Source organism: Triticum dicoccoides, chromosome 6A (assembly GCF_002162155.2).
Source record: "Triticum dicoccoides isolate Atlit2015 ecotype Zavitan chromosome 6A, WEW_v2.0, whole genome shotgun sequence".
In the NCBI taxonomy this organism is placed as follows: Eukaryota; Viridiplantae; Streptophyta; class Magnoliopsida; order Poales; family Poaceae; genus Triticum; species Triticum dicoccoides.
The window spans coordinates 154,618,841-154,637,435 of NC_041390.1; the positions used below are offsets into that span (position 1 = coordinate 154,618,841).

The following is an 18,595-nucleotide window of genomic DNA, read 5'->3' on the forward strand; positions in this document are numbered from 1 at the left end:
TAAGTGAAAAAGTTGTCGTGCAAAAAGATAGTTTTTAAAGAAACCATGTATAATTCAAGATGATAAGAAATTTCCACTTGTCTGCGCGCGTTGAGCCCCTTGTATTGACAAATAGGGGTGTGACCACTTATTCCGTATAAATAGCGGCGCCGGACTTGATTAGTTGTATCTGAGGTCTTGACGACCTATTGGATGCTTTCGCTTGTCCGGGCGCCTTTAGTGTGCGGCGGCCAAGGCAGCCTCACTCTCTTCGGCGCGCAGAGATCGCTTGATATTTCCGTGCACTGTGATGATGCCACGTGGACCGGGCATCTTGAGTGTGAGGGAGGCGTAGTGTGGTATTGCATTAAAGCGAGCGAAAGCTTTGCGTCCGAGCAGTGCTTGATAGCCACTTTGAAACGGAGCGATGTGGAAAGTTAAATGCTCGCGACGGAAGTTATCGAGGGAGCCGAATATAACTTATAGTAGGAGGGAGCCCGTACAACGAGCCCCTGGGCCTGGCGTTACTCCTTTAAAGGTAGTATTGCTATGGCGAATTTGTGTTGGGTCTAACCCCATCACGCGGATTGTATCCTGATATATTAGGTTTAGGCTACTGCCGCCATCCATCAAGACTCTTGTGAAGTGATATCCGCCAATTACTGGGTCTAATACCAGGGCAGCCCATCCTGCGTGTCGGATACTTGCTGAGTAATCGCGATGTTCGAAAGTGATTGGTTGAGATGACCAGTGGCAGGACTTCGTGGTGACAGGCACTTGGGTATACTTTCCTGGGAGTGCCGCGTTGTTTTTTCCCTTGATTACGTGTAACACGTTTACTGTTTTGACTTCTGGTGGAAATTGCTTTTGTTCCCCCGTGTCTTGCTTAGGGGGCTCGTCCTCATCTTCACTTGGTGTATCCTCCCCCTTGTGTACGGCGTTGAGCTTGCCGGACTACTTGAAGACCAAACATTCTCTGTGGGTATGATTAGCAGGTTTACCAGGGGTACTATGAATCTGACATACTTGGTCCAGAATTTTGTTGAGGCTAGACAATTCATCCCTGGTGCCTTTAGGGGGCGGTTTTTGACCTGGCCGAGAGCTTTTGAATCCGGCATTTACTGTCGTGCCCTTCGTGCTGTCTTCTTTATTCCGGCGTTTGTTATTGCTGTTGCACCGCGATTTCCCGTTTCCATCTCTAACTTCAGATGTACTGGGGTCGCTGGTGCTGCATCTGGCTAGCCAGCTGTCCTCACCGGCGCAAAAGCGGGTCATGAGGTTTGTTAATGCGGCCATCGTTCTTGGCTTTTTTTGGCCGACGTGTCTGGCGAGCCATTCGTCACGGACGCTATGCTTGAAAGCTGCTAAGGCTTCGGCGTCCGGATAGTCAACAATCTGGTTCTTTTTAGTAAGAAACATGTTCCAAAGCTTTCGGGCTGACTCTCTGGGCTGTTGAGTTATATGACTCAAATCGTCCGCATCCGGAGGTCGGACATAAGTCCCTTGAAAATTTGCCCGAAAGGCGTCTTCGAGCTCTTCCCAACTTCCAATGGAGCTTTCGGGGAGGCATTTGAGCTAGTGATGAGCTGGCCCTTTGAGCTTGAGGGGTAGGTACTTGATGGCGTGGAGATCATCTCCTCGAGCGATATGGATATGAAGGATGTAGTCCTCAATCCAGACCCCAGGGTCTGTTGTTCCGTCGTATGCCTCTATGTTTACGGGCTTCAATCCCTCTGGAAAAGTCGTGGTCTAGCACCTCATCGGTGAAATATAGGGGGTGTGCGGCACCCCTATAGCTGGGTGTACCGCGTTGTTCGGATGTTTGTTGTGTTGCATTGTATGCTAGGGCGCGCTTGCGTGGTCCATAGATGGATCTTGTTGCACCGTCCTTTGGGTGCGAGCCCTCGCATTGGTTGTGTGTTGTATGGTGAGCGGCGTTGTATGCCGCCCTGTGTTGGTAGAGGGGTCGTCTATCCGACCAGGTGGCTGCTTTGATATTTGGTTGTGGGGGGTCTGAGGCCTCCTCATCGAATTCAGGTAGCAGCTTCCGTTTTGGGTAGCTCTTAGAGGGGCGATTGTCGCCGTACCTTGCTGCTGTGTTGAGTATTTTACTCCATCTGATTTGGAGTGTGTCTTGCGCGGCCTTGAGCCTTTGCTTCTGCTTTTTCAGACTCCTCGCGGTGGCAACGAGCCTTTTACGGGCAGTCTGCTGCTCCGGGTGCCTGTCCAGTGTTATGTCATCCGGACCATTATACTTGATAAGATTTGTTTGTTCGGTTTGATTATCCGGATTGCCGTTGTCCGGCAGCGGTTCGCCTTGCCCCAGCGCTGGGTTTGTGTGATCGCTATTTCTGTCGAGGCGGGATTTGGGGCGGCGCTTGCGTCGCCGCTTTGACTGCTTTTCGAGGGAACAAGCCTTCGGTGCGTCCTTCTGCTCCTTGTCGTCATCTTTTTGTGCGTCCACCATGTATACGTCATATGACGAGGTGGTGTTCCAGGGCCCAATAGGTGCTGGTTCTTCATCGTCTCCTTCATCGGCGTCCATACCGTCGATGTCTTCAGAGTCGAAGTCGAGCATGTCGGTTAAATCGTCGACGGTGGCTACAAAGTGAGTGGTGGGTGGGCTTTGAATTTCTTCATCGTCCGTATCCCAATCTCGCTGATTGTAGTCCGGCCAAGGCTCTCCTGATAAAGAGTGAGACTTTAGTGATTTCATAATATCGCCAAAGGGCGAGTGCTGAAAGATGTCCGCAGCAGTAAACTCCATGATCGGCGCCCAATCGGATTCGATCGGCAGAGGCGCGAGTGGCTCGGAGTCCGGAGAGGAGTCCAGCTCCTTGGAATCATGAGTCTCGCGGAGTGCGGGGCTGGTGTTTGGCTCAATCACCGTTAGGATCGCAGCCCCCGAGGCGGTGTCCAACCATCCATCCTTGATCGGTGCGGTTGGCTCCGAATTAAGGGCCGAAGCCGATGCGGGTGCGGCCTTCAGGGCACTGTTCGGCGGCAGAGCTAGATCATGCTTTTCGCGACAGTGCGGCGCGCTCGGCAGTGGATCGAATCCGTCGAAGATCAAGTCCCCACGGATGTCAGCCGTGTAGTTTAAACTTCCAAATCTGACCTGATGGCCAGGGGTGTAGCTTTCGATCTGGTCCAGATGGCCAAGTGAATTGGCCCGCAGTGCGAAGCCGCCGAAGACAAAGATCTGTCCGGGGAGGAAGGTCTCACCCTGGACTGCATCGCTATTGATGATCGTAGGAGCCATCGAGCCTGACGGCGACGACACAGAGGAACTCTCAATGAAAGCACCAATGTCGGTGTCAAAACCGGCGGATCTCCGGTAGGGGGTCCCGAACTGTGCGTCTAGGCCGGATGGTAACAGGAGGCAAGGGACACGAAGTTTTACCCAGGTTCGTGCCCTCTCGATGGAGGTAAAACCCTACGTCCTGCTTGATTAATATTGATGATATTGGTAGTACAAGAGTAGATCTACCACGAGATCGGAGAGGCTAAACCTAGAAGCTAGCCTATGGTATGATTGTTGACGTGTATGTTGTCCTACGGACTTAAACCCTCCGGTTTATATAGACACCAGAGAGGGTTAGGGTTACACAAAGTCGGTTACAATGGTAGGAGATACGCATATCCGTATCGCCAAGCTTGCCTTTCACGCCAAGGAAAGTCCCTTCCGGACACGGGACGAAGTCTTCAATCTTGTATCTTCATAGTCCAGGAGTCCGGCTGAAGGTATAGTCCGGCTATCCAAACACCCCCTAATCCAGGACTCCCTCAGCGGTCGATGCGGCCGAATACTTCCGAGATCAAACAGATCGTGAAGTGGACAAGTTGTTCAGGTCGCAGTTTAACATTCCAGAGCGTCCACTTCCATTGACTGATCAGCTAGCCGAATGGGCCGAACTCAATAGGCTGTCCGGACTCGCCATGAGGTCTGTCGTGGATCAACTATGGCCGGAAAGGCCAAAGCCGAACAACTATTTTAGCCTGGTGCAGCAGTTCCTTGGTGCAGTGCCGCGCATCAATGCGATGAAGAGGTCGGCGTGCATAGAGGGCTCGCAGATGGCCCTTGCCCGTGTCAAAGCATACTAGGCGGAGATGGATGCTACCACTGTTGTGGCGCAGGGTTCGGCCATGGCCGAGTGGCTGTCGAGCTCTATTTTGAAGAAGTTCTTGAGGGTGCTTGTTTGATAGAGGCCCAGTGCTCGAAGAATATTATGTTTGAGTGACATGTATTCCCATTGTAAGAACAATGTTTTTATTAAATTTATCAAGGCTGTATTTATACTTTTGCCCGAAAGTAATATGATGCCTCCTGTGCGGCCATTTACGTACATATATGTATATCCTGAAAGATCGCAGTCGTCGGCTTCAGCCCCCACGCATATAATGCGGGGGTGTTCGCAGAAGACGCGTATTCACACTTAATCCAACTTCTTGGTCCTATTAAGGGGGTGATAGCACAGCAAACTAGGCAACCGGACTATAATGCTTTAACACTTTCACTTAGCCAGAGAAGTTTAACAGTGGGGCTACTATATAGCTCCTGGTGGCTCCACACTCACCCGAATTCGGGGTGCGTACATGCCTGGCCGGGAAACCTTCGTTAAGGCGGAGGAATTCTAAGATTCCGATAGGTCATCGAGTGGTTGACCAGTCTCACGCTATATCATGACAGTCAGTTTTCGGCTTTCTCTACTGAGGTGCACGTCCAGATGAATCAGGGCACAATCACAGTAGTTCTCATGGTGTCGCTTTAGCCGATAGAGCGGAACGTAAGGCAGCAAAATATAGGAGCCGGGCAAACCCAACATTTGACCATAGACATGATTCGGAGCTGATGCATATAAGGCCAAACTCGCGACGCCGAACACTCCCTAAGGTATTCGGTCTTTATTGTGGGTCTAAACAATGCCCTTTGTAAGAAGCCCCTGGTGTCTAGGTACGTGCATTACTCTAACGTGGCCACATGCCAAGACGTCAGCATACTTCTCAATTGTACCGAGATTTCGAGGGATGTGTATCAATAGGAGACATTTAAAAAGGTTGACGCAGGGTCTTAATCTAAAAAGAATCCTTAGAACGGGTACCTGCTGCACGTCTGCGCCTGTGTCTCCGTTGTGCCGTATCCTGGACGGGTGTAGCACGATGGTCATCTGTAAAAGAGAGGAACTTAGGTGAAAAGTTGTCGTGCAAAAAGGTAGGTTTAAAGAAACCATGTTCAATTCAAGATGAGTAAAAGTTGCCACTTGTCTGCGCTCGTTGAGCCCCTTGTATTTGTAATAGGGGTATGGCCATCAAACCTGTATGAATTACATAGCAAAAGGGCCCGTGCATTGCAACGGGAAAAAAACTTATGAAATGCCCATCCATCCACCACCTATCTTACATCGACCATCACTTACATGAAAACAAACCCCGTCCACTATGAACGCCACAACATGCAAGTCCTTTGACACAATGTAGAGGATGTGATGCAACCTCCACTCTATGCCCACGACCCACGGAGTCATTCAATAGTAATGCACAACACTGCTTTATAGAGATTCAAGGAAACATGGGGGAGTTCTTCTTGTCCAAATCAGGATTCAAGATGACAAATAAGCCTTCCATGGAACCAGGATAGTAGTATCTCTCAGTTTCTCTCTTTAGCAAAAGCCTACAAAGCAGATTTAATAATTGATTTCAGATTCAACTAATTTCTACTGGGTAACTGGAATTTGTTACTCCAATAAGTAACAAATCATTAACTACATCTAAAATTTTCATAGCCACACTGAAGTTATACTAATTCCAAGTTTTATGCGGCTACCCCGAGTAACCATCATCCAAACACGCATATTATGTTTTGAAAATTGGCATTTCCATTCCTGTGTGGCACAAATTTCACATACCATGTTTACATACAGATCCTTGTAGCCACCAGTTGCTTGCATGACGCAAGCCTCTCTGCTGCTTCAGCAACCTAGAAATTCCCAACCGAGATATGGACACAGATGAGGCAGTCAGGCAACAAATTTTAGAACATCTTTAGCCAATAGTTGGATTTGATTTGGAGGAAGAGTTCTACTCACCAGTGCAGAGCCTTACAACGTTGTTGTTCATGGTGGCACTAATGGATGGATGTCTCTATTGCTAGCGTCGCCTTCTGAAGCGATAGCAACTCCATGATCGAGTCGGCCTTCCTCGGCAAACTCTCATGACCACCGCTCATCCACGGAGTTCGTCGACATCTCCTCGATGTCACCTCAAACTGGGTGAACATAGCTGCCGTGATGCTGTTGCCATCGCTGGCCACTGCGCCGCCCATCTCGCACTCCCTGACAACGACTTCTATAGTATGAATATTGGAATGATATACCTGTAACCGACAAATGGAAACACCAATGACAAAATAACGCCTGGCATTCTTACTACATCAGAAAAGTTGAATATTGTCAGCTATATGATTCTAAGTACGTACCAGGACATTTGCATGTGAGCTTAATTACAAAAGAGAGGACCTTCAGAACAGTTGAAGAAACTACATGCTCGGGAAAAAAGAAAAAAATACGACTGAATTTCATCAGCTTGAATCATGTTGTTTTGAACTCTGCCAAGAGAGTAAGATGTCAGTATCCACTGTCAGTAGTTGCACTGTGGCAACTAATTAGTGGTAAGACGGTTAGTTGGATATTCAGATTTGTGAGCAGAGTTCCTCCTACAGCTTTAGAAATGATTTATGCAGAGAAGAACGGCATGGTACTAAGGCAGTAATAAGTACTACTGAAATCTTCTCTACATATCATCTGTAGTATTTGCAGGTTGCGGAAGATTCCCATGAAAGGTCAAGTAGACATAGACAATACTAACGGAAATAGCTGCAGTTCGGTTCCACTTTTGTTTTAAAATCACTTCTAATTTCTAAAGGGTCGTGCAAGCCTCTAGTAAACAACTAATGCGAACCCCAAAAGATATCTTGGGTTTTAACCAACTGATTGAAAGACAAAGGGAGCCAGATTAGAGATGCTTCAGTTCTGTTCCACTGTATGTTTCCTGCATACAATCTGTATGCAGCTGTACTACCCTATATTTTTGAGAAACAACATGCATTAAAACGGAGGAAGCATTAGGTGACTGGCTAATTACCTCCAGCAACAGAGGCAAGTATGCGAAAGCATAGGCATCCATGGCTCCGCTCGGCTGTAGCATTAAAGGTTTTTTTTCTTTTGGCATGATAATAGAAAAGGTTGATTCCACTTCTGCAACTTGCAACTTCACGCGGTCAGAAAAGACACAACATGAAAAACTACAGATGACATGTAGCAGCTTCAGCAAGCATGGTCAGATAGCAGGACCCTGCAAGTTGCCGCTATTTGTAGCTTTGATATAACCGCAGTTGTGGCAAACGATAGTTTTTTAATACAGGCAAGTCAAACATGTCAAAACATAATTTAAATCCATGTATATTATTTCACTTGAAACTGGAGTGTAGCATATCAAATATTTTCAATCACGGAAACCTATGTACCTAAATATGAATCTTTCATACTTGAATTAAACAGGAACTTGTTCATGAACTTATTTGTTCATGGAGTTGAATCAAACAGGGAGCAGATATGAAATTTAACTGAAGTGTGGTATCTCAAATATTTTCAATCACCGAAACCTATTTACCCAAATATTTTCAAACAAAACAATATGTTAGTAGTATCTAATTAGAAAGTTTTGGGGCCTATTTCAAAAGTTATATCAGATTTAACCAAATGCTGGAACTTTGTCTCTTCACAAGCTCATGTTCTGTAACTAATATGCAGCTAAAGAAATCATCTACCTCACTAATTAAAAACTCTAATTAGACAAGAGAATAAGAACAAGTGCTTCTACCACAATTATACAGTATGCATTCATAAACCTGCAAATGTATGTTAGAATTTAGGAATAGTCAACAGGCAATGCATATATATATATGTATGGAGCTTATTCTAGAAAGAACATACTTACTTTTAGGCATAAAAGCAAACACCTGTTGGGCAACCCTGATCTAGATGGATGAGGGAGGATGTAGGCGGAGGTACTGGCTGGCGAGCGGATAGAGGTGCGGCCTCCATGGCCGCTGCCCATGGTGTCCAGACGGTTGACCGCGGGGCTGTAGTAGATGGCGCTGGGACCGTGCGGGCACGGTGTTGCACAGGCGAGGTGGTGGAGACGTGGGAGGAAGCGCAAGGAACTGCAGCCGGTAGCTGCGCAAGAGTCTGGTCGTGGCCACCACCACCGGCACCGAGACAGTCGCGAGGCAGGATAAGGAGGCGGGCGGGGTGGGGAGAAGGAGGCGGGGGCAGGGAGTGGGGCAGGAGGCGGAAGGGGAGAAATAGAGGAGGTGGGGTCGTGGGGAGAAGGAGGCGGCAGGCGGCGAAGGCGGAGGACACGGAGGTGTGGATTGAGGAGGAGTTGGGGACAGCTGCAGAGCGAGCAGGAGCGCCAGCGGTGGGAAGGGATGTATCGAGGCTGGAGACGGGAGGCCGGCAAGCGGTGCAAGGGGATAGTGCTTGCCATGGGCACCGGTGGTGCAGAGAAGGGATCGAGGGAGAGAGGAGCGTCGTACGTGACCTGTGGGATCGAGGGAGAGAGGAAGATGGGGATCGACTCGCTAGGTCTTTTTTTTACTTACGGGTGGCAGTGGGTCAATATTAGTACCACCTCGCGTATATGTTTTAAATTAAAACTAAAAACGTAAATTCACATAAAGAAAGTGTATTGTGACGGTGAATCCACGGAGTCAATCCGTGTTTTATTATTACTAGGACATGGGCCCGTGCGTTGCAACGGGAGAAAAAAAAATTACTCCCTCTGTTCATAATATAAGAATGAGACTGAGTAGTATCACACACCCTTTTCCCATTCCTTACCCTACCCGATCCTTATCGACGATTTTTGTTGATATGTGGAAATAGAGAAAAGAGAGAAAATATTAAATAATCGGTTTTAGTGTTATGCTAATTTCAACGTTAGGCCAAGTGATGTATATAATTATACTACCCTTATTTTTTATATGTAATTTTTTTTGTGGGTTGCGTACTAATTTTTTATGAAAATAGATGCTATTTTCCTCTAACTTGTTATTAAAAAAATTATATATCAAATAAAGTTTTGTTATCAAATTTAGCTGCCAGTTTCTTAGAAGATTATTGAAATTAACGATTTCTCATGAATAGATTGAACCTCCGGCGGCGGCCGTCGACGGCGCACGACGGAATGGGCGTAGCCGCCGCCGTTGCCGCAGGAGGAATGGATAAGATGACGGGAGGACAGCGAGTGAAATTCAAATGAGTACAGGGGTTTTTTGCAAAATGAAACGTTATATAGAGACCCATACTAAAACAGGGACTGCGGGTTGATTTTTTATAAACCGAGGGGCTTTTTCGCAAAACGCCAGCGACGACGGACGACCAGAAGCACTCCGTGCTTTATTAGTAGGGAAAGACTAGCAAAAGGGCCCGTGCGTTGCAACGGGTATAAAATTAGTTTGAAAGTTTGTGTGTGCAACTCCCAATCCATCTCCTTCTGCCTTGTCTCATCTTCCCTTTTATTGAAACTGCTGGGCAGTGAATACCACAATTGCAAAGGCCACGATAAATTGAACATGTTTAATTAGGATTACTCTTAGCCTCCAACACATTCTTAACATAAAAAACATTAATTATAAAGTGTCAACCCAATGATGGTGACCAAGTGAAAAAAGGAAAAGAACTTCAAGCAATTCCGGACGGATGGAGTATGTCAATAACAAAGAGATGTGACATCATTTTTGAACCAGTGAAATAATCTCACATATGTATGACAATGACATAATGTTATCAAGCGGAACAAATACCATAAGTATTTTTCTTTCCTTTGATCCCAACATATACTACTTAGTAGATTCAGATACACAACCAAGGTTGTGCAAGAGCTATTCCGTTACCGGCGCCAATTAAATGAAATAAAAAGAACTTGGGCCTTTGCTCTCATATGCATCAAAACAATATGTAAAGGGATAGTTTAACGGAAAAAAGACCTAACAAACATAATGTTTTAGGCCTCGAAGAGGTTGATCTGGATGCCCTCGGTCTCCTAGACCTAGTGCAACATAGTGTTACACATTGATCTGCAATTCTGTTGCTGACCCTTAACAGTGACTTGCACATGGCACCATGGCTAGGCATTATGTCAAATACATGACCAATATTACCAAGAAAGAGACATCAAAAAAACATGCTGATAAGTGATAAAACGCCTAATCTGCTCTGCCATGATCATGGTGATGGATGCTATCTGGACAGTATCATTGAGGGGGTATGGATGGCAGAGCTAGCTGGACAACATCTCATATGATGCATGGCGGTGGCATTGCCGACCTTAAGCTTCTGCCCGAGCATGTGGCAATTTCAGTCATGATTGGATCATGATCTGGGATGCTTGACCTCTCGGGTAGTGCAAAAGACTTTAATATACAACCTTGGTGTAAGGTTTTAAGCATTATTACCATTATCTAAAAATTCATAGAAATGTAAGTCAGTAGGAATTCCATCTACACTTGATACTTATAGGAGCTGCTATATTACAAACTTAAAAAAAATCTATGTAATAAGATTTGGATTGCTGAGCATGTCCATGTTATAATTCTACATAGTATGTACTCCATTCCCTTGTTTTAATAGTATTTCGGCAGAGCTCCTGCTTGGTTCTTCAGAAAATAGAATACTCACACCTTGTGGGAGACGCTCATCTGAATCACCTGCAAATATATAGATTACCTGTGGGTTTTATAAAAAAGTAACTAATTATCTTGCCGGCGCGGCCTTGTGCGAATATCCGACAAAACAAGAATGAGCAATTTTGTTTTCATATACAGTAATTATCAACCTACTGAGAATGCAGTAAACCATATATCCACCTAAGCTTATCAAGGGTCCAATCATATATGTACGCATCCATTAATTCCATCTCTTCATCATCAGGTGTCTAATTATGCATCCATTAATCGAACATATCCATCAGTTCCATGTTTGTATAACCAAGTACTATATGTATAAGGAGCTGAACATAGATCAGACCTGAGATTAAATGGGTTGGAGCACGACCACCGTATGTCCCATCGGTCAGGTAGGAGCTTGATACATGACAATACGTTTAGAGAGGCATGATTTAGATGGAGAGGGCGTCCGGTCGTGGTGGAGGATGGAAAAAACTTAAGGTGGGGCAAACTCAAAACTCAAAACTCTGGATCGTGCTTGTTCCAGCGTTTGACACTTCGGCCACCTACTATCAATTATCAAAAGAGCACTACTATGTACGATCCAGAGTAGTCACTTTGAGAAATTCAGACCATTGACAGAAATTCAGACCACCTACTATCAAAAAAGCACTACTATGTATGATCCAGAGTTGACACTTTGACAGAAATTCAGAAACACAGGTTCCATTGTAGAGTTCAGAAAAATTAGCACGTCTGATGCCCCTTGCCCCTACCTTTACTATGTACTTCATCTTTGAATCTGCGGACAACCAAACAATCAGTCAATCTCCAATCCCTGCAAAATAAATATGTTCTTAGAAATTTGGAATACAATTTACCACTCAAACAACTTTTCAAGTAGCAAAATAATTTAAAAGTACTCAGAAGTACACTTTCTACGCCATGTCGAAAGTATTTGCTAACAAATGAAGACACATCTCTGGAAGCATGTGAAAATGGAATTGGCAGGAAAATTTGACACTGAATCTCCAGGGTTTTTCCTTGAAGTCAGGTCAGTCTGCACCTTAGCAACAAGAATTTTGATCTGCTAGTATTGTCACATACATGTAGGCAGCTGAAACAATGGGTAGTGTTTCAGGAATCTATATAACAATGTCAAAGAGAGAGTAATTAAGATGTCATCGTATTAGTTCAGGATGACAACTTAACTCTCTATAATAATGTCAAACAGAAGGTAATTAAAATGGCATCGTATTAGTTCAAGAAGACAACAACACTTTAAACATATAAGTACATGTATTGTTCAACATTAATAGATGATCAAATGTAGAAAAAACTGGCACCTTGAGCAGAATTTTAACAGGAACAAAACATAGAATACTGTATGAGAGAGAGATGGGGCTGCAGCGTTGCTTACACATAAATTTTCTTGTGAACATTCAACAACTGGATCATGACTTGGGGCGAGGGATCCGTGGTGGTCGTTCATGTCCACCACGACCGCTCTCGCTGTAAGCAACGAAAAACGAACCCGCATTTTTGAGATCTGACAGCAGCTGACTGTTGACTCCCCGTTCGCGCTCCGTAAACGCTCACACAGCTGGAATAAAAGGCAAAAGTATTGTCACCTGTTACCTTTCTTTCATGAATTACATTGCATCAGAGAATGGTAAAGGGCAAGGCAAATCACAAAGTAACCTGGTTAACCTATTGCAATATCCGCTCCTTTATTTGTTTTCATGGAACTGATTCTCTATCCACACAACAACCATCTCACACAGGTTGTGCACATAACATCTGAGCCAACATTTTCTTTACTGACAACGGATTCAATCCTGTTTTTTTCGAAAAGGGGGGACTCCCCGGCCTCTGCATCAGAACGGTGCATACGGATTCAATCCTGTTGATGCAAAAATTATTCCATCATGAAAATGAGTTAATTTGCAGCACTGAAAGGGCAATTAAATTCATGTACATCACAACCCGTCATAAGGAACTAACCTGACAGCGTGAGTACCATCAAATAAACACAGACCGACCTTACTTTATGTGGGTCTGTATGCACGAACATAGAGCATTACCATATCAGTTGCAATTTACGGATAATTCATAAAAGAATCATCCCACGAGAAACTCATCCATGGATGGAAATTTGAACAAGCGATGGAAAATAGAGAAAATGGCATACCTCTGCTATTAACAAATTGAGGACCGTCCCTTTGTACTGGCTCAACACTTCTTTACATAACGTGCTAATAATTCTCTCAGCTCCAATTGCATGGCTCCTTGAACAATTATAGCCTGCAAACAGCATAACATAGGCAACAATCTAGTCTAACAAAAGACATAATCTATTTCTGTATTTCAAGGCCATGTTGTGCAGAAGTTTAGACGATTCTGAAACTAAAGAAGGCACCTCAAATACTCAGCATGTTGCTTTGTTCCTCACCTGTCTCAGTGTGCGTCGGTGACAGCCAAAGGCACCCAACATGCCTCCACCTGGAAGGACTTCGCGCCGCCACGCCGGATCCCTCTGCCTCCCACCCATGTCTGCCGTCGCTTGGCTCCGGCGAGCTCCTGCCTAGGCCGTCGCGCCATCCCTTCTTTCTCCTAGCGGCGCGAGCGACGGACTACGTAGTTGCGCTCCTCCCAGTGGAGCCGCAGCCGGCGAGACGCGCTCCTCCCAGGGCTGGCAATCCCCAGCTCCAGCCGCCGCCGTCGTTCTGCAAGCTCCAGTCGCCGCTGCCGATCTAGCCGCCCCCGCCGTTCCGCATCGAGAGGTGGCGCTGCGTTGACCGATCCAGAAGGAGCGCTCGAGTGTCCTCTGCCTCCAAGTCGCCGGCGCCTAGTTCCAGACCAGATCGGAGTAGAGGTGGGGGCGGAAAAGGGAGGGAGGAGGGAGATGGCTAGGAAAAAGATGGAGAAGATGGGAGGATGGAGCGCCGACGGGCATGTCATCCACCACGGTATGGCCTGGGGGAGAAGATGGAGAAGAGGGGCGGACGGAGCATCGGCGGGCAGGCTGGAGGGGCGGCGGTTCGTGTGTGGGTCGAAGAAGGAGACGGGGGCGAGGAGTAAAAATCGAATCGTTTTTTTTCACTTAGCCATCGGGACTGCGGGTTCATTACCAAAAAAGTATAAGGACTTCTATGTAAAAACGCCACGACGGTGAACCCGGAGACCCAATCCGTGCTTTATTATTAGGGAGAGATTAGGGATAGACATAGCTGCGCCGGACTCGTCTAACCGTGTCCGTGGTATTGACGACCTATCGAATGCTTTAGTTGGTGAGGCCGTTTTAGTGTGCGGCTGCCCAGGCAGCCGCACTATCTTCGGCGCGCAGGGATCGCTCAATATTTCCATTTACTATAATGATGCCACGTGGACCGGGCATCTTAAGCGTGAGGGAAGCGTAATGAGGTATCACATTAAAGCGAGCGAAAGCTTCGCGTCCAAGTAGTGCTTGATAGCCACTTTGGAACGGAGCAATGTGGAAGGTTAAATTTTCGCTATGGAAGTTATCGGGGAAGCCGAATATAACCTCTAGTAGCAGGGAGCCCGTGCAATGAGCCCGTAGGCCTGGCGTTACTCCTTTAAAGGTAGTATTGCTGTGGCAAATATTCTTTGGGTCTATCCCCATTTTGCGGACTGTGTCCTGATATATCAGGTTTAGACTGCTGCCACCGTCCATCAGGACTCGTGTGAAGTGGTATCCGTCAATTATTGGATCTAATACCAAGGCAGCCCATCCTGCGCGCCGGATACTTGCCGAGTAATCCTGATAGTCGAAGGTGATCTGTTGAGACGGCCTATGGCAGAACTCCGCGGTGATAGGCCCTTGGGCGTATTTATCTAGGAGTGCCGCTTTGTTTCTCCCCTTTATCACGTGTAACACGTGTACTGTTTTGACTTATGGAGGAAATTTCTTCTGTTCCCCAGTGCTTTGCTTGCGAGGCTCATCCTCGTCTTCACTTGGTGTATCCCGCCCCTTATGTTCGGCGTTGAGCTTGCCGGACTGCTTGAAGACCCAACATTCTCTGTGGGTATGATTTGCAGGTTTATTGGGGGTGCTATGGATCTGACATATTTGGTCCAGAATTTTGTTTAGGCTGGACAGTTCATCTCTGGCGCCTTTAGAGGGCGGCTTTTGCTGACCTAGCCGAGAGCTTCTGAATCCGGGGTTTACCGCCGTGCTCTTCGGGCTGTCTTCTTTATTCCGGCACTTATTATTTTTGTTGCGTCGTGATTTCCCGTTTCCATCTCTAACTTCGGATGTACTTGGGTCGCTGGTGCTGCATCTGGCTAGCCAGCTGTCCTCACCCGCGCAAAAGCAGGTCATGAGGCTTGTTAATGCTGCCATTGTTCTCGGGTTTTCTTGGCCGAGGTGTCTGGCAAGCCATTCGTCGCGGACGCTATGATTAAAAGCTGCCAAGGCTTCGGCGTCCGGACAGTCGACTATTTGGTTCTTTTTAGTAAGAAACTTGTTCCAAAGCTTTCGGGCTGACTCTCCGGGCTGTTGAGTTATATGACTCAAATCGTCCGCGTCCGAAGGTCGGACATAAGTCCCTTGAAAATTTGCCCGAAAAGCGTCTTCGAGCTCTTCCCAGCTTCCAATGGAGCTTTTGGGTAGGCTTTTAAGCCAGTGCCGAGCTGGCCCTTTGAGCTTGAGGGGTAAGTACTTGATGGCGTGGAGATCATCTCCTTGAGCCATATGGATATGGAGGATATAGTCCTCAATCCAGACCTCAGGGTCTGTTGTTCCGTCGTATGCCTCTATGTTTACGGGTTTGAATCCCTCTGGAAATTTATGGTCCAGCACCTCGTTGGTGAAACATAGGGGGTGTGCGGCACCCCTGTATCTAGGTGTACCGTGGTGTTCGGATGTTTGTTGTGTTGCATCGTATGTTGGAGCGCGCTTGTGTGGTCCATAGATGGATCTGGTTGTGCCGTCCATTTGATGCGAGCCCTCGCGTGGATCGCGTATTGGCTTATGTGCATTGTTGTTTGCCGCTCTATGTTGGCCGTGAGGTCGTCTATCCGACCAGATGGCCGTTTTAATTTTTGGTTGCGGGGGATCTAAGGCCTCCTCATCGAATTCAGGTAGCAACTTCCGTTTCGGTAGCTCTTGGTGTGGCAATTACCGACGTACTTCGCTGCTGTGTTGAGTACTTTACTCCATCTGATTTTGAGTGTGTCTAGCGCAGCCTTGAGCCTTTGCTTCTGCTTTTTTAGACTCCTCGCGGTGGCAACAAGCCTTTGATGGGCATTCTGTTGCTCCAGGTGTCTGTCCGGTGTGATGTCGTGCGGACTATTATCTTTGACAGAGTCAGGTTGTTCGGTTTGATTCTCCGTGTTGCCGTGGTCCGGCGATGGTTCACCCTGCTCTAACGCCGGGTCTATATGATCGTTGTTTCTGCCGAGGCGGGATTTGGGGCGGCGCTTACGCCGCCGCTTTGACTACTTCTCGAGGGGATAACCCTTCGTTGCGTCCTTCCGTTCCTTGTCGTCATTTCTTTTGGTGTGTCCACCATGTATACGTCATGTGATGAAGTGGGCGTCCAGTGCCCTGTGGGCAGTGGTTCCTGTTCGTCTCCTGCATCGTCGTCCATACCGTCGATGTCTTCAGAGTCGGAGTCGAGCATGTCGGTTAAGTCATCGACAGAGGCTACTAAGTGGGTGGTGGGTGGGCGGCGAATTTCTTCGTCATCCGCATCCCAATCCTGCCGGACATAGTTCGGCCCGGATCCTCCTGACAAGGAGAGAGACCTTAATGAGTTCAGTATATCGCCGAAGGGCGAGTGCTGAAAAATATCCACGGAGGTAAACTCCATGATTGGCGCCCAATTGGATTCGATAGGAACGAGCGCAGGCGGTCCGAAGTCCGTGGCCGGAGAAGAATCCGACAGTTTAGCAACACGACTCTCGTGAAGGGTAAGGTCGATATTCCGCTCGATCGCCGTTGGGGATACGGCCTCTGTGGCGGGGTCTATCCACCCGTCCACGGGAGGCACAACTGGCTCTGAATTAAGGGTCGGAGCGGATGCCGGTGTGATTTCTTGAGCACTGTCCGATGGTAGAGCTAAATCGTACTCATTGTGACCGCGTGGTGCACAAGGCAAGGGCTCGAATCCGTCGAAGATCAAGTCTCTGCGGATATTGGCCTTGTAGTTTAAGCTTCCAAATCTGACCTGACGGCCAGGGGCGTGACTTTCGGTCTGCTCCAGATGGCCAAGCGAGTTGGCCCACAGTGTGAAGCCGCCGAACACAAAGATTTGTCCAGGGAGAAAAGTCTCGCCATGGACTGCATCTCTATTGATGATAGTGGGAGCCATCAAGCCTAACGGCGACGACACAGAGGAACTCTCAATGAAAGCACCAATGTCGGTGTCAAAACCGGCGGATCTCGGGTAGGGGGTCCCGAACTGTGCGTCTAAGGCGGATGGTAACAGGAGGCAGGGAACACGATGTTTTACCTAGGTTCGGGCCCTCTTGATGGAGGTAAAACCCTACGTCCTGCTTGATTTATTCTTGATGATATGAGTATTACAAGAATTGATCTACCACGAGATCGGAGAGGCTAAACCCTAGAAGCTAGCCTATGGTATGATTGTATGTCGTCCTACGGACTAAAACCCTCCGATTTATATAGACACCGGAGGGGGCTAGGGTTACACAAGGTCGGTTACAAAGGAGGAGATATCCATATCCGTACTGCCTAGCTTGCCTTCCACGCCAAGTAGAGTCCCATCCGGACACGAGACGAAGTCTTCAATCTTGTATCTTCATAGTCCAATAGTCCGGCCAATGGTTATAGTCCGGCTGTCCGGATACCCCCTAATCCAGGACTCCCTCGGTGCCAGAAAGGGTTTAGATTGGTTTTGGGTGACTACAGAGGCCTGCGGCGACGAAACTTCTGATTTAGGTTAACCCCGAGGGTTTCTGGAATTTTTGGAAATTTATAGGGTAAAGAGGGGGTGTGGGAGGCCTCCGAGGTCGGCACAATCCACCTAGGCATGCCTGGGCCCCCAGGCGCGCCCTGGTGGGTTGTGCCCCCCTCGGGGCACCCTCCTAGGTGCTGCTCTGGCCCATTACTGGTCTTCTGGTCCATCAAAAGTTTCGCGGTGTTTGGACGCCGTTTGATATTGATTTCCTGCGATATAAAAAATAAGCAAAAACTGCAACTGGCACTGAGCACTGGGTCAATAGGTTAGACCCGAAAAATGATATAAAGTTGCTATAAAATGATTGTAAAACATGCAAGAATAATAATATAATAGCATGAAAACTTCATAAATTATAGATATGTTGGAGACGTATCAGGGTCATAGGTTTCACTAGAGGCTTCTCTCAAGATAGAAATTATTATGGTGGGTGAACAAATTATTGCCAAGCAACTGATTGAAAAGGGCAAAGTTATGACGATATCTAAAGCAATGATGATGAATATAGGCATCACGTCCGTGTCAAGTAGACCGAAACGATTCTGCATCTACTACTATTACATGATGTAGAGGAATTAACTCAAGCAATATGATGAAAACCCCATCTTTTTATCCTCGATGGTAAGAATATAATACATGTTGGTTCCCTTCTGTCACTAGGATCGAGCACCGCAAGATTGAACCCAAAGGTAAGCACTTATCCCATTGCAAGAGAAACCAATCTAGTTGGCCAAACCAACTCAATAGTTCAAAAAGACTTGCAAAGATATCAAATCATGCACATAAGAATTCAGAGGAGATTCAAATAATATTCATAGATAAGCTGATCATAAATCCACAATTCATCAGATCTCAGCAAACACACCGCAAAAGAGTATTACATCGAATAGATCTCCAAGAACATCGAGGAGAACTTTGTATTGAGAATCAAAGAGAGAGAAGAAGC

At 46.9% G+C, this 18,595-nt stretch overlaps 1 protein-coding gene and 1 long non-coding RNA gene across 9 annotated transcripts; both read right to left on the reverse strand.

Annotated features, from left to right (window-relative positions):
* Positions 1-5,103: 5,103 nt before the first annotated feature.
* Positions 5,104-8,609, reverse strand: LOC119316378 (formin-like protein 6). 6 transcript variants are annotated; one of them, XR_005152955.1, is made up of 4 exons: positions 6,066-8,609; positions 5,886-5,956; positions 5,397-5,650; positions 5,104-5,147 (listed from the first exon to the last, which is right to left on the reverse strand). XR_005152955.1 is itself a non-coding variant. In XM_037590695.1 (3 exons), exons 1-2 carry the CDS (start codon positions 8,524-8,526, stop codon positions 6,104-6,106), a joined length of 801 nt encoding a protein of 266 aa, XP_037446592.1. In that variant the 5' UTR covers positions 8,527-8,609; the 3' UTR covers positions 5,669-5,956; positions 6,066-6,103. The 6 variants fall into 6 exon arrangements, 1 of the variants encoding a protein (XP_037446592.1); XR_005152954.1 differs by lacking the exon at positions 5,104-5,147 and having other exon boundaries at positions 5,360-5,650; positions 6,066-6,311; positions 7,975-8,609; XR_005152953.1 differs by lacking the exon at positions 5,104-5,147 and having other exon boundaries at positions 5,360-5,650; positions 6,066-7,232; positions 7,975-8,609.
* A 1,911-nt stretch (positions 8,610-10,520) lies between these two features.
* LOC119319512 lies at positions 10,521-12,539 on the reverse strand. 3 transcript variants are annotated; one of them, XR_005154509.1, is made up of 4 exons: positions 12,407-12,539; positions 12,126-12,308; positions 11,482-11,543; positions 10,521-10,747 (listed from the first exon to the last, which is right to left on the reverse strand). It is a non-coding gene; the product is annotated as an uncharacterized LOC119319512 (long non-coding RNA). The 3 variants fall into 3 exon arrangements; XR_005154508.1 differs by lacking the exon at positions 10,521-10,747 and having other exon boundaries at positions 11,159-11,543; positions 12,416-12,539; XR_005154507.1 differs by lacking the exon at positions 10,521-10,747 and having other exon boundaries at positions 11,159-11,543.
* Between the last annotated feature and the right edge of the window lie 6,056 nt (positions 12,540-18,595).